Source organism: Dendronephthya gigantea, unplaced genomic scaffold (genome assembly GCF_004324835.1).
Source record: "Dendronephthya gigantea isolate DGI-Jeju-01 unplaced genomic scaffold, DenGig_1.0 000013F, whole genome shotgun sequence".
NCBI lineage: Eukaryota > Metazoa > Cnidaria > Anthozoa > Malacalcyonacea > Nephtheidae > Dendronephthya > Dendronephthya gigantea.
Genome location: NW_021163023.1, coordinates 1,170,312 through 1,196,546, shown reverse-complemented (window position 1 = coordinate 1,196,546; position 26,235 = coordinate 1,170,312). Strand labels below are relative to the sequence as shown.

General features: G+C 37.2%; 4 protein-coding genes across 5 annotated transcripts; 2 read left to right on the top strand and 2 right to left on the bottom strand.

Moving 5' to 3' along the window:
• Nucleotides 1–997: 997 nt before the first annotated feature.
• On the top strand, nt 998–3,860 carry LOC114519302 (mitochondrial dicarboxylate carrier-like). Its single transcript, XM_028539419.1, has 12 exons — nt 998–1,336; nt 1,564–1,683; nt 1,842–1,908; nt 1,995–2,039; nt 2,138–2,186; nt 2,265–2,306; nt 2,518–2,632; nt 2,755–2,798; nt 2,908–2,956; nt 3,045–3,119; nt 3,196–3,252; nt 3,325–3,860. The coding sequence occupies exons 1-12, from the start codon at nt 1,235–1,237 to the stop codon at nt 3,412–3,414; spliced, it is 855 nt and encodes a 284-aa protein (XP_028395220.1). The 5' UTR covers nt 998–1,234; the 3' UTR covers nt 3,415–3,860.
• On the bottom strand, nt 2,046–5,957 carry LOC114519301 (glycerophosphodiester phosphodiesterase 1-like). The gene is made up of 6 exons (XM_028539418.1): nt 5,543–5,957; nt 5,305–5,416; nt 5,129–5,218; nt 4,496–4,707; nt 4,136–4,166; nt 2,046–2,472 (listed from the first exon to the last, which is right to left on the bottom strand). The coding sequence occupies exons 1-6, from the start codon at nt 5,950–5,952 to the stop codon at nt 2,470–2,472; spliced, it is 858 nt and encodes a 285-aa protein (XP_028395219.1). The 5' UTR covers nt 5,953–5,957; the 3' UTR covers nt 2,046–2,469.
• Nucleotides 5,958–6,539: 582 nt separating this feature from the next.
• LOC114519639 (rho GTPase-activating protein 44-like) lies at nt 6,540–14,981 on the bottom strand. Of its 2 annotated transcripts, XM_028539803.1 has the most exons (19): nt 14,820–14,981; nt 14,153–14,192; nt 13,461–13,562; nt 13,034–13,110; nt 12,512–12,623; nt 12,293–12,369; nt 11,301–11,424; nt 11,091–11,159; nt 10,531–10,612; nt 10,234–10,364; nt 9,702–9,749; nt 9,329–9,392; nt 9,141–9,222; nt 8,849–8,929; nt 8,604–8,720; nt 8,370–8,455; nt 7,769–7,964; nt 7,175–7,214; nt 6,970–7,060 (listed from the first exon to the last, which is right to left on the bottom strand). In XM_028539803.1, exons 1-18 carry the CDS (start codon nt 14,870–14,872, stop codon nt 7,196–7,198), a joined length of 1,560 nt encoding a protein of 519 aa, XP_028395604.1. In that variant the 5' UTR covers nt 14,873–14,981; the 3' UTR covers nt 6,970–7,060; nt 7,175–7,195. The 2 variants fall into 2 exon arrangements, with proteins under 2 accessions (XP_028395603.1, XP_028395604.1); XM_028539802.1 differs by lacking the exon at nt 7,175–7,214 and having other exon boundaries at nt 6,540–7,060.
• A 419-nt stretch (nt 14,982–15,400) lies between these two features.
• Nucleotides 15,401–23,212, top strand: LOC114519478. Its single transcript, XM_028539618.1, has 7 exons — nt 15,401–15,871; nt 18,170–18,340; nt 18,667–18,757; nt 19,286–19,354; nt 19,439–19,470; nt 19,784–20,029; nt 20,405–23,212. Exons 1-7 carry the CDS (start codon nt 15,790–15,792, stop codon nt 22,141–22,143), a joined length of 2,430 nt encoding a protein of 809 aa, XP_028395419.1. The 5' UTR covers nt 15,401–15,789; the 3' UTR covers nt 22,144–23,212.
• Nucleotides 23,213–26,235: the final 3,023 nt, after the last annotated feature.

Genomic DNA, 26,235 nt, shown 5'->3' with positions numbered 1-26,235 from the left:
GATTTTGTTCAAAATATTCACACAATATCGTTTAAAATCCTGTTGACGTTAATTTGAAGTATGAAATTTAACAAAAGAACAAAGAAAAGAAGACAGAAACGTGCAGTGAAATCCTCAAATGCGGGGGACGTACATTCTGAAAAATTTACTCAAAGTTCACCTGACCTGGAAGTACAAAAAAGTACTGATTTTGTTTGAGAATTCACTCAATATTTTATTGCAAATCTTTTGAAAGGTGTCAAGCTATTTTTAAACCAAAAAAAATCGGGAAAAGGCATAAAAATGAGCACTAAGGACCGGTCTAAAACGTAGGGTAAAATCCGAGTTAGACAACACCAAAAAAAATTCCGAAAATCGTCTTTTTTTAACGCAAGTTACGGAACTAAAATTGGTAGAAATGTGAAATTATACTTGCCTTATTTCTCTGCAGCTCTTAACTCGCTCGTGAAAGGTTTATTTAACTGATTTAAGTCTGAAAAAGGTCAGGTAGATGACCAAAAAAACCTTTCTTCGTCCAAAAGATCCCAAAGAAACAGATAATCAGATATGAGGAGATATCACGCTGTTGTGACGTCTTACTGCTCTGCTTTGTGATTGGTCAAATTCTCGAAAGTGGCAATCAGAACATAATGTTGAATTTGTTGGGAGAATCTCCGCAGGTAAAATGTGAACGAGATGATCAAATAGGAAATTCTCCTAAGCTAAGGTAAGAAATTTCATTTAATACGAAGCGTTGGATTGGTAATTATTTTGATTAATATTGAAAAATTAATTTAAATCATTAAAGGAAGAAAATCACATTACTTTGATCAGGAAAAAACTATTGTGAAATATACATATTTTGATAAATGCTTCAAATACTTATACGTGCACAAATGTTTGACGTAAATAATTTCATTAAACTTTCACCCCTCTCAAATTACATGTGGAGACCCCTCCTGATCTTGCAAAAGATCAGAGATCGTGAATTATTACACGTTATATAATTATATAAATATTTATATCATTTGATTGTATCACACATATTTTTTCAGTCTTCGAGGACAATAAGATAAAAAAATTATCTGCGACTAAATGGGTTTGTAATTATTCCTGACACGTACGATCTCGATCAATCGACCCTGCAAACGTGTTTACGTGTACAAAGCCATTGTCCAATATTTGTGTAACATCTCTGCAGGTTCAAAACATCGTTTATTTTGAGAGCGAGGCGAAGTTTGATAAATAAAAAGCAATGGGACAGGATAAAGTATTTATCAAAAAGCAGAGATGGTATTTAGGTGGAATTGCTTCTGGGATGGCTGTCTGCGTTACACATCCGTTGGATTTGTTAAAGGTATTACTGAAATTTTTTTAAAAAGTATGAGGTTGTTCAAGGCCTCCACCGATTAAATGTAGGCTATGCACCTGCTGTGAGCTGAGCTCCTTAAGTCTGAGCTCCACTAGTGGGGTGCGAATGTTTTTCGACTACAACATCATTCAAAATATATTACTGGTATAGAGTATAGACATAGAACAGGGAGATATCACAGATTGAATGCTTATTGTTCAACCCTTTGAAAGGTCCATCTTCAGACACAGCAAAAAGTCCAAACAGGATTGGCAGGAATGGCTGTGAAGGTTGTCAAATCAGATGGTGTCCTTGCACTGTACAATGGTCTATCAGCTTCAGTTTTGCGACAGGTTATATATGATATCTAGTTGTAACTACTACAGAATTTTGTTACATAACCCATGTTGCAAACCTGCCCCCTGCAAGGAATATTACTACCAAGCCAGGTGCAACAGTCATAACCCAAATAATTTATAGTGATATATTAACTTAATTTTAACCCATTTAGCTGACCTATTCTACTGTTCGGTTTGGTATATATGAGGTTGGATCCTCAAAACTGAGAAAAGGAAATGGTATGTGGAATGGTATCCTCTGCCCATATTCCTACCATTTCTTGCCTTAACACTATACTCAAGATTATATTTCAAATAATTTCTAGAGCCATTGCCATTTCACAAGAAGCTCATTGTTGGGGCCTTTGGAGGTAGTTTTTGTTTTACATGGTCACAATTGCTACTATAGAATATTGAACTAAACTTTGTTGAAAATGATAAAACCTATTAATATTGTTTCTCTGCAAAGGATTTATTGGGGGTTTTGCTGGAAATCCAGCAGACATTGTAAATGTCAGGTAAATAAGATTATAATTACATTGAATTAAGCTATATATAATAAAAGGTTGCTAACCATTCCTCACTTTGTTATATAGAATGCAAAATGACATCAAAATAGCTCCAGAACTTCGAAGAAAGTATGTTAATTCACCTCCTATAATGGCATTTGCCAATAGCCTTTGGTACCACCGAATAGACCGTTTTCATAATGACATCATACACAGAAATGCTATGTTGCACAAAGTTGATTTTGCAGAGCCAATAAAACTTCATACAACATTACGCCTTCCATGATTGAGATCACTAAAAGAGAGGTTTACTTAGAATTTGAACTATACTTTTTTTCAGTTACAAGCATGCAATTGATGGTGTCTACAGAATTGCAAAAGAGGAGGGCATTTCAATGTGGATGAGAGGTGTAACCATGACGTCAACACGAGGAATTATGATCACTTCAACTCAGGTAATAACATAATTTGGATCATAGAGTGGAGTACTCTTATTTCCAAGATTAAGCTTTAATGTTGACTTAATCTTATAGGTTAAGATTAGCTTTTAGATTAAGCTTTAATCTTGCACTTATAGGTTGCCTGTTACGATCAAATTAAAGAAACTTTACTTCGGACAGGGTAAGCTAGAATGAGTGAACTATATTTAAGTATAATCATATAAATAATTTGCATGTCTTTCTTTCTCTGCTGTTAATCTTAATGCTATATCTGACCCTTTATTTTCCAGTTATTTTCGAGACAATATCATCACACATTTTACATCAAGTTTTTTGGCGGTATGTCATATTGGCTTGAATTGCAGAATCTTTAAGATCTGTACACGTAAAGAATTAAACCATGCATAATATATCTTTCCCTCCACAGGGAACAATAGCGACAGCTGTCACTCAACCATTTGATGTAATGAAAACAAGAATGATGAATTCAACTGAATATAAAGTAGGACGATCATTAGATCCCTAATTTAGTCAATTAGATGTTAATATTAAATATATGTGTACTCTTGTTCTTTAAGAATATTTTTGAATGCTTTTGGCACACAGCAAAGCTTGGTCCAATGGGATTCTATAAGGTGTTGCATACTAACAAACTTTCTTATATAATATGGCTTCTTTCTTTACTCATATATTTTTTCATTTTTTAGGGTTTTATTCCAGCATGGATACGTCTTGGTCCTCACACAATTGTAACTTGGTTAATACTGGAACAACTACGCAAATTATTTCCTTTGTGAAAATAGTATTACCACTAGAACTATGTCAGAAAAAGGGAGTGTTTTTTAAAGTTAATCATATATCCTAACCAAATCATATATATTTGTATTAACACAGACATTTCAATCACCATACTCCACAAACTTGACCAAAACAATATTATCAAACATATCCCCCCTTTCAATGTTGAGCTTTTATTGAAAAAACATCTATGGATCTTCATAACATCAGTTGTAACATTGCAATTGTAGTGTAAATCTGGTCATTTTTAAGTGTTATATATGGATTTGTTTAGCTGACAGTAGTCGTAGCTAGACAAGATTAGATTTGGGGTGAGGAACAACATATTTTTATAGTTCTGTTTTTTGAGGTGGACATTAAATATCTAAGGCAGTGCAAAAACATTAAGAGGGAGCTAAATACCTTTGGGGAAAAGTGTACCACCATAAAATATGAATGTTTGGTGGATCATTATGGACTATTATGTGAATCATTTGGTCCAAATATTTCATATACGGATACATATGATGTTCTATCATAGTAATCTAAATTTATTCATAAATACATATTTTTATCAATAAATTATACCTGTGAATTTTTTAAAAAATAAAAAAGTTCCAAATACATTATTGTCAAATATAGTGCCAACTCAAGTGTGTTTTCAACAATCACGGGGCACCCAAGATTTGTAAAATAATCTTTCTCATGCCTGTGTCTCACACCATAAACAAGAACACTTACATTCGACTCTTTCCACCGCTGTACATAGAATCTGAAAGAACAGGGGGATTTTGCTCAGAGCCAATGCTGTACCTTGTAATAACATAATTAGAGAAGGGAAACATTGGAAACATTACAGACCTTAAGATACACCAAATCTGATGCTGATCAATGCTGATGTGAAGTAATACTGTCTTATTAATTTTCATAGTTTCACAACAGGAATACAAATTATGGACTCTTTTTGGTAAACAAGGTCAGAGCTATATGTAGCACTAATTAAAACTTGGTTATCCTAGCACTATACTGCCTGATTTCATTTCACATCTGCGTTGTAGATTTGGTGTGTCATAATGTCCCTATTGACTATTAAAAACTTACCCTGAGGCTTCACTGTGGTGTGTGATGCGCAATGGAAAACGTAAAATATGAAACAGCCAGGAATGAACAGAAAGCTCAAGAAGATAATCTAAACTTCGAGTCACTTTGGTCATCCACCATTGAGAATGCTTTGGCGTGCCATCTCGGTTGTAAGACATGTGCCTTGTAATCCAGTTCTGGATGACCATGATCTTTGGATCTGCTCTACGGACCTTAAACACAATGGGACATGTTTAAAAACTTTGGCAACTAACTGAGGTACTTCAAAATGAAGGAAATTGGATCTTACAAAAAGTGTTTAATATCTTGATAAAATTTCTTAGTGTGTAAACATTGCTCTGAGAAAAATTACCTACATTCAAACCGGGGGACATAGCCAAGTCAAGTGTTGAAATCTAGCTAGAAAATTGTACATGTTAGGGGAGGATTATCTCATGGTAAAGATGACCAGTGACAAACCTCTGATCAAAGCCCAAATTTCCAGGATAGGGGGACCCCTATTTTTCAGAATTTTAGAAGCCCTAGAATTCTAAATTTTGAATGCGCTTGCCTCCCCCAAAGTCAGGGACCCAGGGCCACACTCCTGTTTATAATAGCTTCATATTCAAGCCAAATATCACCCAAGTTGGTTACCTGGTAAACCACATTAGGATAAAATGACAAAACAATTGCTTTCTCATAAAGATCATATTTCCTGAAAAGTTCTTTAAGAAGAAGTGCTGCCTAGAAAACAAAATGGCTTAAGGTTATTCATATCCTTGCTACAAAATAACATATTTCATCCCATGAATCCCCACGAATTAGTTTACCTTAACCGAATGCCGATATGCCTTTATTTCGATAAACATTTTTATTTCCAATTCCAGACATGTCTCTATTGTTTCAACTAAGGTTGGAACTTGTGTGAAAGTAAGATTCTGCCTAGGAATTCAATGTGAAAAGTCAAATTCTTATAGCTGCAGAAACTAAATGCTCTGAAAAACTAGCAAGTGGCGGATTCATAGGGGATTTAAACTTTGAAGTTTCAACTTTCAATTTCAAAAGTACCGATTTTTAAAGTCACCAGCTGCATTCAATTTTTTAATCTCCTCCAGAGTATAATCAGAAACATAGCCAGTCCCATCCGTAGTTCTGTCAACTGTTGCATCGTGTATTATAATAGCATGTCCATCTTTTGTAAAATCCACGTCAAACTCAACTCCATCAGCCCCGCTTTCTGCTGCATGACGGAAAGCAACGAGTGTATTCTCTGGACCTTCAAGGGTCGTCCCTCGATGACCGACGACAAATTCCTTTTTATTCGGTCTATTTGTTTGTAGAAATTTATGAACTCGAACAGGATCGAAGTTCTCGAAACGCAGAAGAATATATGCGCCGTAAATAATGGCCGACAAAGTGCAAAAAATACCAAAAAAAGTTAGAAAAACCTCCGCCATTTTACGTTCATCTTTGCTCATTTTGACATTTGCTGATCTTTGACACCTTCGAGTGCTACCCCCCTGTCACCCCTGTTTTACCCCCCCCCCAAAACAATGTTAAGTTGTTCCTCTTAAAAATATTACTCCCAATATTGTCAATGGGGGAAGGGGGTAAATAGTCAATAATTAATCGAAATACGTGACCAAATAGTTTATAAAAGGAAAAATAGTTATAAAAAGGAAAAAATGTGTTTAAAATACGTAAAGTCTCATCATGTTTGCACATGATTGTAGGTTTTGACGTAATTGACAATTGACCATTGAACTGAAAATAACTTTTATTATTCTTACTACAATTATTATTATTCTTTTGAGTTGAATGCGATCACGATTGAATTAAATACAACTGACGAATACCAGGCAATATCACCACGGGAGGATGCTAAGGGCAGCAGCTTGCGCCCGCTAACACCCTCCCCCCCCCTTCTCCAAACATCAACAAGATGTAGTAAGATTTCCTGGAAATCTTAGCAGAAACAACTCATTTTACTGGTTTAGTCGGTTATTTCATGAATAACATTTTTATGAATTTTTAAAACAAAACAAAAACCTGAAACAAGCAATATCAGCATGTCTGTCAGTCAGTCAAGTCGAATGATTTTCAATAAAACTGTAAAGTCCACCTTAAAACCTCTTTTTAAAAAGAACTCAAATTATCAAAATGTATTTTCCCAATATCAATCTTTTTCTTTATTAAACTATTACGAATATTTCTATTAAATCGCGTTGTTTCGTTCTAGGTAAAACTATATATTCAACAATCTATACTCTATAATCTGAAATCTTACTCTGATATCTAAATTATAATGTTCCTTCATTGTGTAAGTGTGTATTGTGAATTCATCCTGTGTTCAAAAGCGAATTACTAAAATTCATTTAACGTTGTTTGCTGTATTGAGTATTTGGCGTTTCTTGAATACGTATTCATTGTTTGACGCGTCCCTAACGATTTGGTCCATGGGGCGAGAGCGGACGTGGACCAGGGGGGGAGAGCGAACGTTTCGGTTGAAGGGGTGGTTTAGCTGAGTAGTCAGATGTCATTAGCTCTGAGAAAAATTCATCCACTTTTTTTTCGGTGCGAGGTGACCTAAAATAAAACAAACAAACGAATGAATGAGAACTACTGATAAAGTGTTAAGATCGACCAGTGCCATTGAATCTTCGGGTGTTTTAGAAAGCAAAATAAAAGAGATGTTATTACCCCAACCCGGCAAATGCTTCTTCAAAAATGATGGTCGTATCTGAAAAAAGAAACAATGGCACTCTGCCCCATTTGTCCGTTTCTTAAAACTCGCAAGTTTGAAAGAGGCTGATGTGGAGTATAAGTCAAATAATGGTAGAATATTTGACGTCGACAGATTACTGCGAATTCGCTTATTCTAACAAGTAGTCCATAGTCCAAATAGTTGAATGGTTACCCAGATCGGAGGAATTGCCAATGGCCCTACATTTTTTACCAGAGCTTGAAAGAGCGCCTTACATTGAATAAACTCGCAAAGTTCGGTAAAAAATATCGTAAAATGTGAAAAAACACATCGTTAAAAAACTGCGAATTTGATGTATTTGGGAAGATCTTTCAAGATGTGGCAGAAAACGTTTAAGATTGATGTTCCCAAAATTTTCTATAATACTTTACAATCGATTTCTGCACCTTATTTTTTATCTATTGTTCAATATCCCATTGTATAATACTGCCACAGTGTCTCGAGACTGTGAATACTTATTGCAGACCCTCAGTTCTCCAAAAGAATTAAAATTAACTATCTCGCTCTTAGGAATACAAAAAACAACTTACATTTCGGTCTCATCATTATCCACAGGGTTTACGTCAACAAGAGTCGATGCTTCGTCCAGCAATGTTGGGCGTTTTGTTTCATCGGTACTAAGCTGTTTTTGAACCTTTGTGTTGTTCTTAGCTGTTTCCTTCTCTTCAAACGGTGAACTTTCAAACGTACCCAAATTTGAGACCTCGGGCGTCGAAAAATCAACATCTTGAATGGTCGAGGGAAAGTTGAAATTGGTGGAAGACAATACAAGAATGTTGTTGTTATGGTCGTCACGTTTGTTTACAAATGTTTTATTTGTTTGTTGTTTGGTGGAAGACAATACAAGAATGTTGAAGTTATTGTCGTCACGTTTGTTTATAAATGCTCGATTTGTTTGTTGTTTGGTGGAAGACAATACCAGAATGTTGTAGTTATTATCGTAACATTTGTTTTATAAATTCTTCATTTGTTTTTTTTAGTGGAAGACAATACAAGAATGTTGTCGTCATCTTTGTTGATGTTGATTCCTTGTATTGTTTGTTGTTTTGGCTAGGATTTGTTATCATAACAATTATCTTCCTAATGTTACCGTTTTCTGGGAAAATTTTGTTTCTTAAAAAACACAAATACCTTCAGGGAAGAACCAGTCAGCATGTTCGATTAACGCCTCAAGAATACCAGTTAAAACTCCCGTATTTTTGACGTTCATATGTCCGCTAAAGAGATTTAAACATTCTTGATTAATGATTTATAAACGCCTCTTGCAAATACATGGAATACATTCCCAGCATTTCCAATTTACTTGATCAACAGTTTATAAATGTGAAAACAAAGACTTTTTTTTGCAATCAAATTAGTATCTACCTTTCATCGTCGATGGACCAAATAACGTTGGGCGCGATGACGATTGCAAGATTATGAGCATTCATTTTGCCAACTTCAGAATTTTGTTCAATTTTTGCCAAGAATTTGATAAGGTATCTGCATGCAAAGAATCGCATGAACTGATCACACACAAGAAATGGTCGTCATACGCACAATCAGCATCAGTCGTACGATGAGTTATGCATGATAATGAGGCCAGGCTTAAAAAGAATACTAAAACCAACCTCAAGTTATCTTTGTTCGCCTTGGGAAGCTGAGAAACGACAGTCCATAGCTTCTGTAAACGGTCATCTCGTTCTCTGATGCTAAAATGAGAAGAATATACATGAGAAGATTATATCAACGTTCCATATGCACGCTATCCTGTCCGTTCCATTCGTCGTTAGAAAATATGATAATAGTTAACACCTAGGCAGAGGTATGTGTGTCCAGTTTCATATATTGCAGTCAGTGACGACGCCCGCAATAAGAAACTGGACAATCATACATCTGGGCAACCCAGGGTTATACTCCTACCAGCCAGCCTCGATCCAATCGTGATGAAGTTCAAAGGTCATTAGAGGTTCTGGAAGTTCTCGCAGATATTGCTTGAGCGCTCCTGTAGTGAAAGACATACAAATAGATTTCATTCATTCATACAGGAATTGTCACATCTATTCACATTTTGAAGGTAGGTAAATCATATTTTGAATTAGAATGCGAACCTGTGACAGCGTGAACGTCGTATTCTTCACCTGATAAGTCTGCTAGACCAGCATCAAACGAAGCCTTTGGTTTGGAAAATAATGAAACATTAAAACAATTATAGAATAATTCCCTATCATGGCAATAATATGTTGTAAATCAGGGCCATTGAATTCAGGGCCTATTTTAAAAGTATTGATGGCAAGGTGGGCAGTATTGGATGTGAATGTGCGCAGTATAAGAATTTGAAGATATCATCTTCAGTTAAAATCTACTTCACTGTTCCAAATCTCAATGTTTCAACCACCTTACTTGGTACTTTAATGTGTGCAGAATTGAAAGTTTCTCAGAGTAGACCCTGTTGTAAATATTCAATTCGTTGAACAAACTAACCTTTAGTTTTCTGACTTTGGTTGCTTGTCCCGCTATTCGAAACAAACCCTGCGACAAGAAATGTATTTTGTGAGCAAAACAAACTCTTCTTCAATTTTCAGTGGGTTTCAATTCCCGCCATCTTCGTTAAGTTTTCAAAACTGGGGCCGGTTGTATAAAACTCTTTAACTACATTTTGCATCGTTAAACTATAGTAAACTGAGAAATACACAACTCTGATTGGCCAAGTCTGTCCTTAACAACAACTAGTCTTTTATACAACTGGCCCCAGGTGCACAAATTATATTTGTCATCGTTTATATATTTCAAAAACAACTGAATATACAACTGAAATTTGCACAAATTAAAGCGGGAAAAAATAAATCAACACAGATTGCTTTCTTGGAAAGCAGAAGTAAATTTTTAGAATCACACAAGATGGCGACCTATGATGACATGATATTATGACGTCATATGCGAACGAATAATTCGTCCAAGTTTTGTAATTTTCCTCAGAAGAGAGGAATTATAACACCGAAGAATATAACATTACCTCAACATCCATCCCATTTCGAAATAAATATCTCACACATTCTTCAATAACTAGTGCAATTTCTCTTTTCGTGCTATCTAAGTGTTTTTCTAATGGACATCCAAACGTACTCGAATCAACTCGCACTATTCCTAAATAAAGTACACGATGACGAATCACCACCTCACTTGCAAAATAACACTTGTAATTTACACTTCACAATCACTTCACAATCAAACTAGTTCACATCTTTCAAAAGAAGAAAACATTCCTTAAAATCGCAGCACAAATAGCAAATGTACACAGGCAATGGCCTACCAATCTCCTTATCCAGCAAAGGCATAATCTTCTCCAAGTGCTCGGTTGCTCTTTGATGAAACTCCAATTGTGCCATAACAAACTATGGAAAAACAACCAATGGTTGGAAAATTGAATAAAGAAGGAATATATTACATTATGATTATCATTATTAATCTCAAAGGCCTGTTTACAACCTTCAACTTTTGCTAGGATTTCGAATACGACTTTCTTCTTTTGACAGATGTTAACGAGTGGATAAGTTACGATTGCCCACATATAATGCGCACGTACATTAAAGCATTAATAACTCTTTGCTCGTTTGCATCTTTCAAAAGATGAAAATCGCAGGATACTGCAAGTGTGGATGGGCCTTCACAGAATAAAGGCCCGCTTACACCTGCGATTATTTGTGCGATTTTCTCCTTTTGATAGATGCGAGTGAGTGAATAAGTTACGCATGTATCAAATACGGACATTATACATTTGAGCATTCACAACGTTTTGCTCGTTTCCATCGGTCAAAAGAAGAAAAATCGCAGCAGAAATTGCTAGTGTAAACGGGCCCTTAGAAAACTTACTTTTCTCATATGTTCCGCATATTCTCTTTCTTTTGAAACCAGTGTGAGCATTTCAGTGATAAACAAATCCTATAAGATGAAGTATGATAGATCTGGTTATTGCATTGGATAGGAACAGTTAGATGTGATGTAGGTCTACACGCCTAAAAACGATCAGGTTGATGCAATATTGATATGAACAGGATGGAGCGTGAAGTACACGTTTCCAACCTTAGCCGCTTCAAATTTCATCATTTCATCTTCGTAGTGCGTCTTGAGTTGCTCAGCTTTCGCCTCTGCTGCGGGAAAGTCCTTAGCGTTGCTGCTTTCCCTTGCTTTTAAAGCTGCATGATACCTAGAAATAAAAAGATATCTCCATGTTTACCCTCGTTTAACAATTATATTGCCCTATTTACAATAACAGATCAATAGATTACGGCGGTACTCTTCTACGGAAAGAAAAATGTGTGCATTAGAAAGATGTCCGTACTCCGTATTGGAGAAGTGTTTGCACTAGAGATATGTCTGTATTAGAGGTGTCTGTATTAGAGAAGGTATCTGTATTAGAGAAGGTGTCTGTACTATTAGAGAGGTATATTGTGTTAGAGAGAGGTACCTGTATTAGAGAGCTGTCTGTATCAGAGATGTCTGTATTAGAGTATTTTGTGTAGACGTCTGCATTAGAGAGGTGTCGTTAGAGAGGTGTCTGCTAGAGAGGTGTCTGCAGCATATGTAGAGGTGTCTGCATTAGAGAGGTGCCTGCATTACAGAGGTGTCTGTATTAGAGAGGTGTATGCATTAAAGAGGAGTATTAGAGAGGTTTCTGTATTAGAGAGATGCCCGCATTAGAGACGTGTATTATGGAGCTGTCTGTATTAGAGAGATGCCTGCATTAGAGAGGTGTATTAGGGAGGTGTCTGTATTAGAGAGATGCCTGCATTAGAGAGGTGTAATAGAGAGGTGTATTAGAGAGGTGCCTGTATTAGAGAGATGCTTGCATTAGAGAGGTGTAATAGAGAGGTGTATTAGAGAGGTGCCTGTATTAGAGAGATGTTTGCATTAGAGAGGTGTATCAGAGAGGTCCATTAGAGAGGTGTATTAGAGAGGTGTCTGTATTTGAAAGATGCCAGCATTAGAAAGGTGTATTAGAGAGGTGTATTCATGTATGTACCAAAAAACACAATAGCCAAAGAGGTAACAACACCAATACATTGAATAATTACCTTGATCTTAGTGTATCCATATCTAGACCAATTTTTGCTAATTTCTTTTTATTCTGATTTATTGATGGTATATCATTCTAGGAAATATATACAGTATATTTAGGAAATTATAATTAAGGATATTGCTTAAAAATATTGATCTACCTACCTATTTCTACCTATTTACCTAAATTTATCAACACTGGCATATTGATTTGGCTGACTGAGAGGGACTCTTACCTCAAGGACTGTGTGAAATGGTGCAATTATAGTGCTCTCGACGTCCATTTCATATTCCGCAATAACCTTTGCAATTTCTGCTTGTGAATTTCCACATAACCTTGTCATATTACTAAAGAAAGTAAAATTATTCCATGCTCGCAAATTGTCCATTGGTTTTCCCAATACTGATAAAAACTATTTGACCCGTTCAATTTTGCCTTTTAGCCTTAGTTGTATAAAACTCTTTAACTACATTTTGAATAATTAAATCCGAGTTAACTCAGAAATACACAACTCTGATTGGCCAATTCTGTCCTTAACTACTGAGTCAAAAGTTAACTAGTCTTTTATACAACTGGCACCAGATCATCACTTACATAGTTCCAATTCCTACAGTATTTAAAGCCAAAATATTTTACTTACCAGTGCTAGCACACTCCTGGTTAATAGTTCAATATATGCAGAAGCACAAGATACTAGAGTCTACTATTTAACCATTCTAATTCATTGGCAGTTTATGGTGTAAATCAACTTTCTTACCCTAAAATTGAATCCTCGCCAATGATAGCAGCTGCTTCTTGCATGCTCTGTGCCAAAGCTAGATGTGGAAGCTTTTTCTACAAACGCAAATGTGATGTTTGAAAATAATTATTCATCAATGCAGAATGTCATCTGTTGGTTGTCAAAGCAATTAAATGAGTTAAATTAATATAAATTGATACTGCAAACAACAATGGATACTTTGTTGTCTGAAAGAGGAATTGAATTTGAAATTTCTAATTAAAATTTCTTATCATTTCTGCTGCTTTTAAATCTCCTGAAATATAGCTAAGCAAGGATGGGTCCATTGTCATTTTGTAGGGTCAGAGGATATGGGGAGGGGGGGTGCAGGCTAACTAGCCAAGAGGGTAAGCCCCCCCCTGAATATATCCATCTATGTTGTCAAACGAAAATGCATGAATCGTACCAGTCTTTTCTCCACATCGGATCCAGTACTCTGCATACAAGCACTCAGCTTTTTGCTTGTTATTTGACACACTTGTCGAATTTTTTCCACCTTTCTCTCACCCTGAAGATGTTGAAAAATTCAAACTTTGGCAAAAATAAAGTAATAAACACTACCACAAAGCATAAAGCATGTGTACCAGTAAAGGTATGCTTTTCATATACATTTTACATCAAGTGATGTTGAAATTTTCATGTTACACTTAAAGGTGGGTTACAGTTCATAATGAAAACCAAACACTTTGTTCACATTGTGAATCACAATATTTCTTAAATCATGAACAGTCAAAATATTTAACATTATTTTAGTTGACTATATAGTTCTAAATGGATATAAGCTGGAGTCTATGTCCAGAAAAATAAGAAACTTGCAAAATTTCAGCAATTTCAAAACTAGCCTAGCTATTGCTATGAGCAGAACTGATGCGCAGAAACCACTGTAACCCCCCCCTAATGTTTCATTATCATTTTCAATGACACTTTCAGTTAAATATTGTTGTTTCATACTGGGGCAAAGTGAGTTGTCTGAATTTACCCAGTTAGGACCTAGTGGGTCAAGTAGGAATGTGAGTTTTTCACCTAATTCGGCTAATGAGCAAGACGTTTCTAATCAAAATTAACAAATATAATTAAAATAAATATTTATGTATTTACATCTTGTAGATCTTCGTTAAGCAATTCGGTCTTTTCAGCCCTGTCACAAAAAAAAGGAATAGATATATTATTTTCTAATTAAGAGATCACTTTCCATCATGGTGGTGATTGATTGCCCATTAATTAAATCACCACAACTGATGTATTTGTCTCAATTACCGCTTTTGACTATTGTCCAAATTATTGATGGAATTTTAATAAAATTATGAATATCCACCATGATTATAATAAACACATATTATGAGTATAGTATCAAGGCATATTGTATGCAAATATATCAAACGCAATTAATATAGTTGTTTATTTTTAGGATTAAATTCTAGGATTAAATAGATGGATAATAGATTTATCTGTGGACTACATACAATTTATTAATGCAATATCGTCTGTCAGAATGTAATAAAAATCTATCAAAAACATCAAGATATGAACAAGGAAATGGGTGTCTCGAAGATCAATAGTCCTGACGTGAAATGAAACATCTTTATTTTCCAATCTTGAATTCGTATTTCATTTGTTAAAACGTCCATTTCTTGTTTATCGTAAGCGCGTGAAATGATACAGCTGATAATGAACGATCAAAATGCAAGCAAATTGCCAATTATGGATCGTCCAGGCAAGGCAACTAATTTAATACCTCGGCTTCGACTCATTGTTGTAACCTTACCTGCCCACACGCTGGTCAGCTAGCTGCTTAACCCGATAGAATTGCTTCTTCATCTTCCAAACAAACTTTCTCAAAGCTTTTTCTCTGATTTCATGAGACAGAATCCAGGAATTCACACGGATTCATTTCTGCTAGGTTATGTAAGTATAAAGGGCGGCCATGTTTATCTAGGTTCGCCCCTCCCCCCCAAAGGAGATAACCACAAACGTCTTTCAAAAATTCCTAAATTAAGTATAATTGCCTAGTGGTTGGCAAATATTGCATTGTAATTAAAGTTCTTTTCTGAAAGGGACGTTTCTTTTCTGTCTGCTTCAATTTGCATTGTATAGCTTATATTTTCAGACAAAAATGGCACGAAAAAGTTACTCCATTGTTCACTATTTCTCATTCATTACAGGTTCATAGTTCATGCACGATCATTTCCGATCGGAAGGGCGCGTTTGTACCCCATTGGGAGTTATTTTGTCCTCAAGAGACCTCATTTCTAAATAACAAACTTCGAGAACTCTCGCGTGATAAAATAGAACTGCGTTAGTTTCATTTTTGGAATTTTAGTAGGCAGGGTGAAGTGATTAGTCTTTGTCTTCAAAAACGGCGCTCGTCGAAGATGGCCGATTTTCCCTTGAGCACCGTGCTAATGTATGGTGTTTATCACGTATAACAGCAATTAATTGGGTTGTTATTCAATATGGGAAACAATTTTCACCATGGGACGGCGGTTATGGACATTTACTATTGAGATATTACACTTCGAGTTGAGCTTAATATATCTGTGAGGCCAATATTTCGCCAGTTACCCTAGCAAGCGATTCTAAAACGGCCTTACATCCGAGTTGGCGGTTTTCCTTGTGGCAAGAGTTAATTGAATATTTCCGAAAGACAATTTATATCGACCGTGGTTTGTATTCTGGTGGATAAAGCAGATCGGATTGTGGCTGTGTGTCTACAAACATATCTGTGAGTGAAAAACATGTGCAGATGCACGAACCATAGCCTCTTTTGTACAAATTGGATTGTAATATTGTTCAAGTTTTGGATTCTAACGTCCTTTGGTAAGCAAAACAATTTATAATTTGAAGTATTCTCTCATGAACGCACGCACCGGAACGAATTATCAAGCTCTAATCAATTCCAATGTCAATAATTTCTATTACTCTTCAACCTCATTTTGTCTGGCTTTGTGTCGATAAAGATATCATGTAATTGTTATTAAATATATTCGAGTCCATTTATAGCAACATATTTTGAACAGTTAGAATAATAATAATAATAATGTGTAGTTTGTGTACATGTGCTTGCATAAATTGTGTAATTTTAGACGTTTGATTTAAAAAGTCACAATACTTAATGTTTATTCGAAACTTTGCTACTTTGAACTATTAGAACAATTATGAAATTAGAATATTCAGCAAATGTAGTTGGACTAGAAAATCGTTTTTTTGGATTGAATTTAAGGCTTTAATCTATTTAAAATATGTTTTGTTTCGTTCCCTATGTCTTGCTGTTCCGAATTAATGGCCAGTATTTAATGCAAAATCGCTTTAAATGATCATTCACAGCGCTTTATTATAAAGGCAATTGTCCGGCTCGAAAAGTCCTGTGTCATTGGTAATTCCGTAGAGAGGGTACTCTAATCTTTCCTCATGTTTAGAACCGACGTCGCTTGTGGTTCGTTTGTTTTTGCAACTTCGCGAAGGCGCAAAGGAATTTAGGTGCGGCGTAGGCGGCGAAAATTGTTTACTTTAAAACCTAAAGCCTTTGTCTAAAAGCCTTTGTCGTCGATAATACGCGAGAAACGTGTGTAGTAATTGCACGCTGCGTTACATTCAAGGTGTCATATATATAGTTCGGTACAATATATGTTACAGGGTCTGTGGATTAATATCAACAATGTGAAGAACCTGTTAATGTACATGCATTAAATAATCGTACACAAAAAACACTTTCTTGCGTGAGTCATGTAAAATGTTTGCAAACTGTTTAATGTTTAGCTGCATCTTAAAGTATCTACAGACTTTATCGGTTTTTAATATGGACTATCCAGATTTTCGTCAAGAAAATACGAAATTGTTGTATTTAAATTGACCGGACATGTCACAATTTTAGGTTTGATGTTTACAATTTTTTACAAAACCCAACTGGCTTAAGAACTCTTTCAAATATTTACAAATCGATCTACAGGCTTAGTCGGTAATTTCCCTGTTCTTCGATGAACTAAATTGAGCAATTTTTTACACAATGATTGATGAAATTATCAAGTACTGTAGTAAGTAGTATTCGCATTATTAACTCCCCAGCTAAACCACCGACTCTGAAGTGGTCAAAATTTTAATTTGATACTAAGGTTTGAAAGAAATGCCGAACGCGGTAAAACTGAACCAAGGATTTCGCAAACTCATACCTAATTATTTCTAGACAAAAAAAATTGTTTCGAAGGTTAATGGTTCAAGCTGTGAAACCATGCACGCTGTGTCTACTCATTCTAAATTTAGCTGTATCAATAGTTCCCGAATGCCAAAATTCCATACGTTTGTGACAATATCTATTTTTTCTTTCACCATGTATAGACTTAACATACATGTTTTGCTCTGTTGAATAGCATTTGTATAATCACCACCCAAACCATTTCTGTCCAGCTTCGCCGCAAGCTTTATGCCGTGTTCGTAGACACAACACTTCAATATGTAATATCTTCCAGATTATTACGAGTGACATTCTTATCCGTACATTCTGCGCTTAAGTCAAACAATCGTATTTAAAAAAGACATGTTGATTTAGAGATCTTCATAGGAGATATTCACTCCATTTTTAGATATGGAATATCTCGCCGGTATTACCAAAATTCGAATTGTGCAGATTATGCTAATACAGGGACATTTAAGGTCAACGATTGTCGCGTGTCGGATTTGCGACCCGCGTTTAATTAAGACTTGATGGAATTATTGTGTGTATAGAATGATTAATTAGCACTAATCTTGCTACAAAATCTTCTAACGGGTGATAGAATGTTCACCTTCTCAATAAAGTGCGTGCAGATGTCTTTAGAACGAAGCTAAGTAGTTAATTGCGGTCAGACAGGCGCGTTCCTTCGCAAAGTCGAACGTGGAAATGACCACGCACAGACTGAACCTTGGAGCTTTATATGCTTATGCACAGCGATGCACTGAAGTAAAAATTTCACATACCAAGTCATTGGGCATAAGATATGTCCTTATTTGTTAGTTTTGACTATCGACAGCCCACCTTTAAGATCATTTCTCGAACTGAATTCATTTATCTCTTCAAAGACTCGTACTTCAATCGAGAATCCTATCTTAAAAATAATATTTTATTTTTCAACTTTACCACAGAAAATCTCTCGTCCAGACGTGTTTCAGCCTCAAGCGAAGTCAATTCTACCCATGTTCTACCTTCGTCTCGGAATCAAGCTGTCGGGGAATCCAATGCTGGTCGCTCGTCCGGTCTCTTGCAGACCACTTCCAACCCAAAGAGCCCAAATGTTTATACCGACGAAGTCGAAGGTGAGAAAATCGCGAATTTTCGGGAAATTTTGATTGTTTTCGATAATACAGTACTTATTTTTTCAATTCAGCCTTGAAGCGTTTCTTTATAGTGGCAAAGGATTAAATAAACTCTTTTACATTTGGACCGAAAATGGTGCCAAATTCCAAGTAATCTACAAGGCTTTGTTTTCCACATTTTACCCCCAAACTTTGTGATTCATTAGCGATTCATTTCCATATCCATTTCTAAGTAAAACATTCCATAATGCACGCAAATTGTGATTTCACAGATTCCTTATTCAAGAAGCTACGAGTATAACAGTGTAATATGATTTTTTTCTTAGATTTTCCGTTGTGGATTATCGTTTTGATTGTCGTCACCGGTGGGATTCTCGTAATTGCTTTCATTCTCTGCATGATCAAACTTCGTCGGTGGTTAGTTCAAGTATAAATAATATTAGTATAGAAATCACCAATGGCAATTGCAATGTCTCGTTTTAAAGATAAGTAACTAGTTGTCTGAAAAAGCCGACCATCCCTCAATTTTTTGTCCTTAGTGAAGTTCAACTTTGCTAGACAAAGCAGGAATACTCCTGTTTTCAAAAAGCAGCATCTTTAAAAAGTAAAACATAAGTTCAAGTGTTTTAATTGAGGTCTGTTGACACAATCCAATTTTGTCCAATCCAATTAACTTTTGATGGATGTTTTATAGTCTGCTGACTTGCAACGAAAATGGGTAAATTATATGGGCAGCAAATCAACTAAAGCCAATGCAGTACTGCTTTATTAAGATCAATATTTCGACGTCAGAACTCAGAAGTGAATTGAATTCGACAAAATTGAATTGTGTGAACAGACCTTCAAGTCATTCCAAAATTTTGATATCCGAAACATCGTCGGCTTCACCTAAAGGAAAGTTACGATTATATGCTTTATTCATGTTTACAATATATTTTTCAACAGGAAGAAGGACCATGGCACCTATTCCATGTGGAATAACCAGGGACCAAGTGTGGAAGCCATGATTGCAAGGTTTGAAGAATAACCGAGTGTCGTTTGATCCACATTTTACGATCTTGGACTGTCGATAACTTATTATAATGTTGTTTTTTACAGAGAATCTGGAGTCCTTTTTGAAAGATTAGACAGTAAGTCTTGTGGTATATTTAATGTAAATGAATAGTAAAATAAAATATCAAGAGCAATAGTTGCTAAATTAAGTAAATTTTGAGAAAAGTCACTATTAACACTAATCAGAAAATGAATCAGTTTAAAAAACGTCTAGAACATCGATGAAGAATGTTAAAAGCTGGTAGTTGAACACGAGAATACAACTCTAGTTTCTCATCAACTCTTATTCCTATTTGAGGGAAACCTTTTGAATGCTGAAATTATTCATTTCCATATTACCTTTTTGCTTGTTTTTTTTATACTCAAATAACCGTTCCACCTTTTTTTTAGTTGAAAACACCCCCCTGGCCGAAGCTCAGTGCTACGAGATCCCAGTTGACTCATTTGACACTCCGCAGAGAATATACATCGATGGAATCAGACTGACTCCTTTGGCGTTGAGCTTAGAGACGCATCGAACCAGCGAGATGACGGATGTGAGCATTGTCGATCAAACACAATACTGTCCTGCAAGGGAAAGTGGCAGTGTTTCTACTGACGTGCAGAGAGAGAGTGTCCCCAGTTCATTTGGACCAGGTAAGCATCTTGAAGCAAAACGCTTGAATCTTAGTACAAATGATAAATGAAGTTTGCCGTTTGAGTTCGATAATGCCTTAAGATTAACCTTCAAAATTCCGGTCGGGAAAATTGCCTCAGAACCGGAAGTTTTCCTTGTGCCCAGGCTTACTGTACGGCCTGAGAACTCACGGACAAGATCCGTTCTGAAGATCATTTTCTTGAGTAAAACCAGTTTAAATGATGTGGTATCATGTTCTGCATGGGAGGAAATTGCTTGATCATAACATGCATGCAGTGTCTGTGATTGAACAGAAATAATCAGAAATAACTAGTGGACCGTTCTGATTTATCTTTTCTGTCTATATCCAAAAATTTGATGCATTTTTTTTCCAGGTGCCAGTGAGCGGTCATCGCTTTCACCGAGCACAGTATCCGAGCGTACAGTCGGTTCCCCCCGGCAAGAAACTCCCAAGGAAGGCTACGCCAAACCTCTCCCCGTGATACCTGTCGCCGCCGATCCCCCCACGGTGTTGTGCGAGACATACTCGCTCGGTATGGAAAATCGTCCGCTCCCCCAAACCCCACCTCCCTCTTCCCTCCCCGTCAATTACTCTGCTGTGAGCCTGGACCGAAGGTTACTGAAAGAACAAAAGGATGCAAAAATCGAGAAACCAAACACGTTTCGTACCTTGCCGCGTCCGCGGAAAATGCGTCAGATCCCCTTGCCGTTTCTCAACGCGCTTGCGCGCTCCGCCAGCAGCAATGACGTCAGCAAAGAGGCGGAGCGACTGAGCGATCACGTGGCCTCGGATCCAAAGAAATGTACGCTGACCAGGATGAAGAAACGGATGTCGCAATCGTTGGACACCTTGTTCAACACGCCGGAACGTGTCAGCCACTTCTACGAAAATCCGTATCTTTCTGAAAGCGCGGGGGCAAATGGGGATAAAGGGGAAGCTGCTTGTCAAAATAACATCCCCACTACAAGCGACGAGGGGTTACCGAAGGATAAAGAACACTTTTACACCCGAATAAGTCAGTTTATAGATCGTAACGAGAGCCACCTTAATAGGCATTCTTACGCCAGTATCCGCAATCCGTCGTTTCGGGCGAGACCTAGGTCCAAACACGTTTATATCAGTATAATATTTGGCAGTGCCGAATCTGTGTCCATACCTAGTGTTGATAATCCCAAAACCGACCAGGAGGAACCCACAGAACTGAGTAAAGCCATGAGTCAATCCTGCCCCAATATCAGCGCATCCACTTACCCTGAGGTATGCGATACCCCACGACCCAGCAGTTATTACCCCCCGGCAGATACCGAGGAGGGACTTTATGCAATCGATACACGGAATGCACGAAAACAGGTTCCTAAAGTCACAAACAACGATATGGCATCGTTTCCAGATAGTGAATATCAGAATATCAGAGAGTCGTTAGGTATTCCCCCCCTGGCACAGAATTCCGCAGACGTCTACAAAGCTCCCAAGAGCTTAGACGTGCGACCGTATTACGAAAATATAACCAGTGCCGGGGACAGCGTTAGGCAGAATAATGGGGACATTGATGGTCATTATGGTACCCCGAAGAGTCCCCCAATTCCACTGGATAGATTTTGCGAAATACTCAAGAAAACAAATTCTAATGTCCAAAACACAGATTCAAAAACTACTTCAGAATCTGAAGGAAACCTCGAAATATGCAGGCGTAAACGTGACACGGAAAACGCTGAAAAGTGCGTGGAAAACGGAGAACTCAAAACGTTAAGCACGTACCTTGAAGATCGTTTTAACGAAGACAGATTACACAAAGAGCAAGTCGACGAGACTGATGAAAAAATCTCAATTGAGAATGGACTATCCAGCGATCAAAGTGATCGAAATGAACCAGCATATGAGAATTATATTCGCACAAATCGCGATAGTTTAGCATCAGAAGACACTGTTTCCAGTCAAGGCCGCGTGTCCCTGGGTTCGAGTCTAAGCATAGACGACAAAGACGAAGACCATCCTCTCATTCCGAAAACATCAGATTTCAACGGAAACTCGGTATGCGATGGACTCGTTGAAAAACTGGAGGTTCGTCGAAAAAGCTTGATTGGAGCCGTGTTTGGCGAGTCAGTAGCTTAACGCTGTGCGTTATTAGACTTTACCTCTATGGTCTCTTCCAGGCTTTGAAACTTCATGTTCATATTTCGTTGAACGAAATTCACTTATTGTAATTGTCTCGCCGTGAATTTTGAGGCGTTTTAGTACAAGCTCATTGGCACCTTGTGCGCCCGCCATCCAAAGTGAAAGTTCTGTGATCAGACCATGCGCATTACTGGAACTTTTGACACGGTCATTTTTGTACAGGAACAAGGAATCCCCGTTTACCGGAAAACAGCCTTAAACTATGTCCGCAGCAACGTGCCAACATACGGGAGAAGTTGATAAAGCTTCGTTTAAAGATTTGTCATTCAATGATAAATTTTCGTTTCCTTGTACGTTTCCTGTCTTTTCGAGTTTCATAGTCAAGGCAACAACAGTATTGACAATCCTTACAGATCAAAATTGTTCGTAGTAAGGGGGACAGCAAGATCTATTTCACACGATCCGAGTATGTCGGATCCAATTCACTTCTGGTGGATGTTTTTTAGTCTGTTAACTTGCAACGTATGGACAGCAAGCCGTGTCATGCAGTACTGCTTTATCAATAACAAACTACATTCCATACGTCAGAAGTAAATTGGATCCGACAAAGTCGGATCGTGTCATTCGACAAAGTCGGATCGAACATTGATAAAATACATTCCACTCCTTGCTATGCTGTTGCTAAGGACGTGTTTCAGTGTACAGACTGTGGGGAAAAGAATATGAATGAATTATAAAACTAAATCATTTTCAAAATCTGCCAGTGCATGCAGCTGACGCAGGCAGAATTTAATGAGCATTAATTGTAGTAAATAATCTGTTATTGCTTCGTCGTGAGTACGTCGACTACTGGGCAAATATATTTGGGCTGGTCCCGAGTACAAGCCACCATTGTTAAGCGTTGAACGCTTTTTTCAAGGTGTGTAGAGATTTACGATACGGATTACGGAAGCAAAAAGATTGACATTTATTTAGTTCGTAGAAAGATATCTTACATATTAGTGTTAAATAATTTCTATTGTATTGCACAAGTAAATTAGTAAAACACAAATGCACAATTAATAAACACAGGGAGAACCTTTAATGATTTACGAGAAATTTGTCTACCGTGCGAAATATGCTAATGTTCAGCTGGACGCGAGGGATACGTTTGAAAAGGTTAATCACTAAATCTACCTCTTCCCCCCCCGCCGAAAAAATATGTCTCCCCCCCCCGCCGAAAAAATATGCCCCCCCCCGGGAAAATACGTTCAATCGCCCACTGGTACCGTCAGCAATTCGTCAAAGACATGTAAATTTTGACCCCCAAGTATTGTAGTCAATAATATTCTATTGTGCTTTTATCTCAAAAACAACTTTTGATAAATATTGTTGTCTTGAAAATGTGATTGTTTCAGCAAAATGCAGTTTTGTTTCCCACACCAGTTTCAACATGTTTAATCCTTTTACGCCAGTGTTCTGGGAATCCAACCCAGAAGCCAAACACTCGCTTTTTCAACAGTTCATGTACAAATAGGATTTCTCGATTTTGTAAAATGTGCAAGAAATATTTTCATGTTCAATGAACACACGTTTGGCCCCAGGCATGGACACTGTTTTTTAAAGCCAAACGAAAAGGAGGGAAACCGGAGTGCCCGGAGAAAAACCCTCCAAGGGTAACCTGAATTTCAGGTTACCTGACCGGCGGTCCGAATTTGGTATTTTCATTTAGAAATCGTCCGCCAATGACAGTTCATATGCTTTATTTATAGTTCATAGTTGACCGTTTTAGTTCCGCTCATCCGAACTGAAGTCCCAAGAATTGCCATGCAATTCTTGAGCTTCGTTACCTCGATCCTGGTGGTGGTCTAACGTGCGCATATCGTGCGTTGCACGACTTTAACGTGCGCATATCGTGCGTTGCACGACTTTAACGTGCGCATATCGTGCGTTGCAGCAGGCTTTTGCAAATTTTAATTAAACTGCGCTTTGTCCGACAGTGGCAACAAAAACTATTTCAATTATTCAAAAGCTCGTTTTATGATCATCCTTTTTTGGAAATCTGGCATTAGGGAAAGAAATGTCTCATATTCACGACTTGCATGCTTTTTTATCTGAAAACGATGTAGACAACAACACTCTTCTACTATCTCATCCTAAGACATGCACCTCATGCACCGTTTATCTCTTTTTATACGTTCTGGATTACGGTCGATAGCCGAAAATGGAGGAAATAAACGTAATCGGGCTCAACATGCATGCAACTTACTCAATATGGCTATTCAATAATGTCTCTTACCTTTCGGCACTTTGGTAAACCGTGTACTCAAATTCACTTGCTTCGCTCCATGGCCAACCTTCTTCTTTCACAACATCTCGACGGTGGGGCGTGCATGAAATTAAAAAACATAGTAAGTGTGTCCATATGCAAAGGCTTTCTTTAATTCAAAAAGGATCGTCTTTAATTTAAGGGTTGGCTTTTTAGCTAAAGAGGGTATTATACAATATAATCCTACAGTTAAACGGTTTACCCCCAGATATTCCCCATCATACAAGTCCGGTTCTCATGCAATGTAATATACCATGATATAGAGGCTATATTTTCTTTCTTGTACAAACTTCGTCAAATTAGTCAAAATTAGATTACGAGAATAACCAGGCTTTGAGAGCTAAACCGCAATCCGAAAAATTAATACCAACAAGGGAAACAGAAGAGTGCTAGTGTCTAACATCAAATAGTGTTAATTTTTTTTCTTCATTTCAAACTTCAATAATTTCAATTTAAAAGTGCAATTTAAAAGTATAATTTTTAATGCCACTGACGGACGTTCTTCGAAGCGGTCGCATTATAACAGGCTGGACAGAGAACTTATATAGTCATATAAGTACTCGCGATTACCTTCGTATTAATCTAAAATTAGGCTAATACGAATTCGATGATATTTTCTCGCTACGTGCGCGTCGATCATGCTAATTGCATTTCATTTCAACATTTGAACGCTTTAGAACCATCATGCATCTCCGCGGCTGTTGAGTATTAGAATTCACACGCAAGTGACAAAACTAGGAATGTTTCATCGAGAAACCTCGAAAACGCCCTCAAATGAGCTGTGAGAAATTTCCTGTTATCATGCATTGTCGAAAAGGGTGAAATGTCACTTGGTGTGTGAATATACTAAGTTAGACCACCAGGAGGAATCGATTCAAGAATAATCATGCATTTACATAAATGACATGCACATGCATTACTCTAATTAGTATACCATAGTATGTACCTCAACCAGCTTCTGCTTGAAGACCCGTCTCGTCGTCCATAATCTGATCTGCGACGATCCTCCATCATCTGATCCTGCGACTATCCATCATCTGATCCTGCGACGATCCATCATCTGATCCTGCGACGATCCTTCATCTGATCCTGCGACGATCCATCATCTGATCCTGCGACGATCCATCATCTGATCCTGCGACGATCCATCATCATCTCTGATCCTGCGACGATCCTTCGTCACATAAAAATGATATCATAAATTCCCAAGTCAGCAATGTCACTATGATTGTATTCAAAATAAAAAATTAACACTCAAACGAGATTCTACACCTTCAACATCTTCCACGCCATTCGTCCAAGGCCTTCGCATTGCGCACGCGAATACAAAATGTCATGCACGTTTTGTATATGAAATATTCATCGTTTTCTTAATGGTCCTGAGAAAACTAAAACACTCGACTATTATCTCCTTCAAGAAATACAATTTCTCATGCATTTTTATGTTTTTTCATGCATTTTTTGTCCGGACTATATTGTCGTTCAAGATGGAGAAACTGCAAGTGATGGGGCCCCAGAATCACTTGTATTTACTCCGCATGCGCTTGACACGACCAGACCCATGCAAAAACCGCAATCCGAAAGATTGAAATTCAAGGAGGTAAACAGAAGAGCGTTCAGTATATCTCAGCCAAAAAAGCCAAATCCATGCATATTTTACTCATGCATATATTTTCACCGAAATCTAGTTTGTATTTGCGTGCATAAATGTCCCAAGGCAGGTCCCAACATCTCTCTGCTTCCGACGATTCTTTCTTTCTAAAAACAGAAAACCTCGGTAA

Bases quoted from the DNA above. Each gene is read 5' to 3' on its own strand.
- LOC114519301 (XM_028539418.1), bottom strand. From the start codon at position 5,952: ATGAGCAAAGATGAACGTAAAATGGCGGAGGTTTTTCTAACTTTTTTT. The intron at 5,417-5,542 runs GTACTTTTGAAA...TTGAATTCCTAG, and splicing joins GCTGGTGACTTTAAAAATCG to GCAGAATCTTACTTTCACAC. The intron at 4,167-4,495 runs GTAAGTTTTTAA...CTGTTCTTTCAG, and splicing joins CACCACAGTGAAGCCTCAGG to ATTCTATGTACAGCGGTGGA.
- LOC114519478 (XM_028539618.1), top strand. From the start codon at position 15,790: ATGTGCAGATGCACGAACCATAGCCTCTTTTGTACAAATTGGATTGTA. The intron at 18,758-19,285 runs GTTAGTTCAAGT...ATTTTTCAACAG, and splicing joins ATGATCAAACTTCGTCGGTG to GAAGAAGGACCATGGCACCT. The intron at 19,355-19,438 runs GTTTGAAGAATA...TGTTTTTTACAG, and splicing joins GTGGAAGCCATGATTGCAAG to AGAATCTGGAGTCCTTTTTG.
- LOC114519639 (XM_028539802.1), bottom strand. From the start codon at position 14,872: ATGAAGAAGCAATTCTATCGGGTTAAGCAGCTAGCTGACCAGCGTGTG. The intron at 12,624-13,033 runs GTAAGAAAGTTG...TACTTTCTTTAG, and splicing joins GGCGAGGATTCAATTTTAGG to TAATATGACAAGGTTATGTG. The intron at 8,930-9,140 runs GTAGGAGTATAA...TTCTCATTTTAG, and splicing joins GATTGGATCGAGGCTGGCTG to CATCAGAGAACGAGATGACC.
- LOC114519302 (XM_028539419.1), top strand. From the start codon at position 1,235: ATGGGACAGGATAAAGTATTTATCAAAAAGCAGAGATGGTATTTAGGT. The intron at 2,633-2,754 runs GTAATAACATAA...TTGCACTTATAG, and splicing joins TTATGATCACTTCAACTCAG to GTTGCCTGTTACGATCAAAT. The intron at 3,120-3,195 runs GTAGGACGATCA...TTGTTCTTTAAG, and splicing joins TGAATTCAACTGAATATAAA to AATATTTTTGAATGCTTTTG.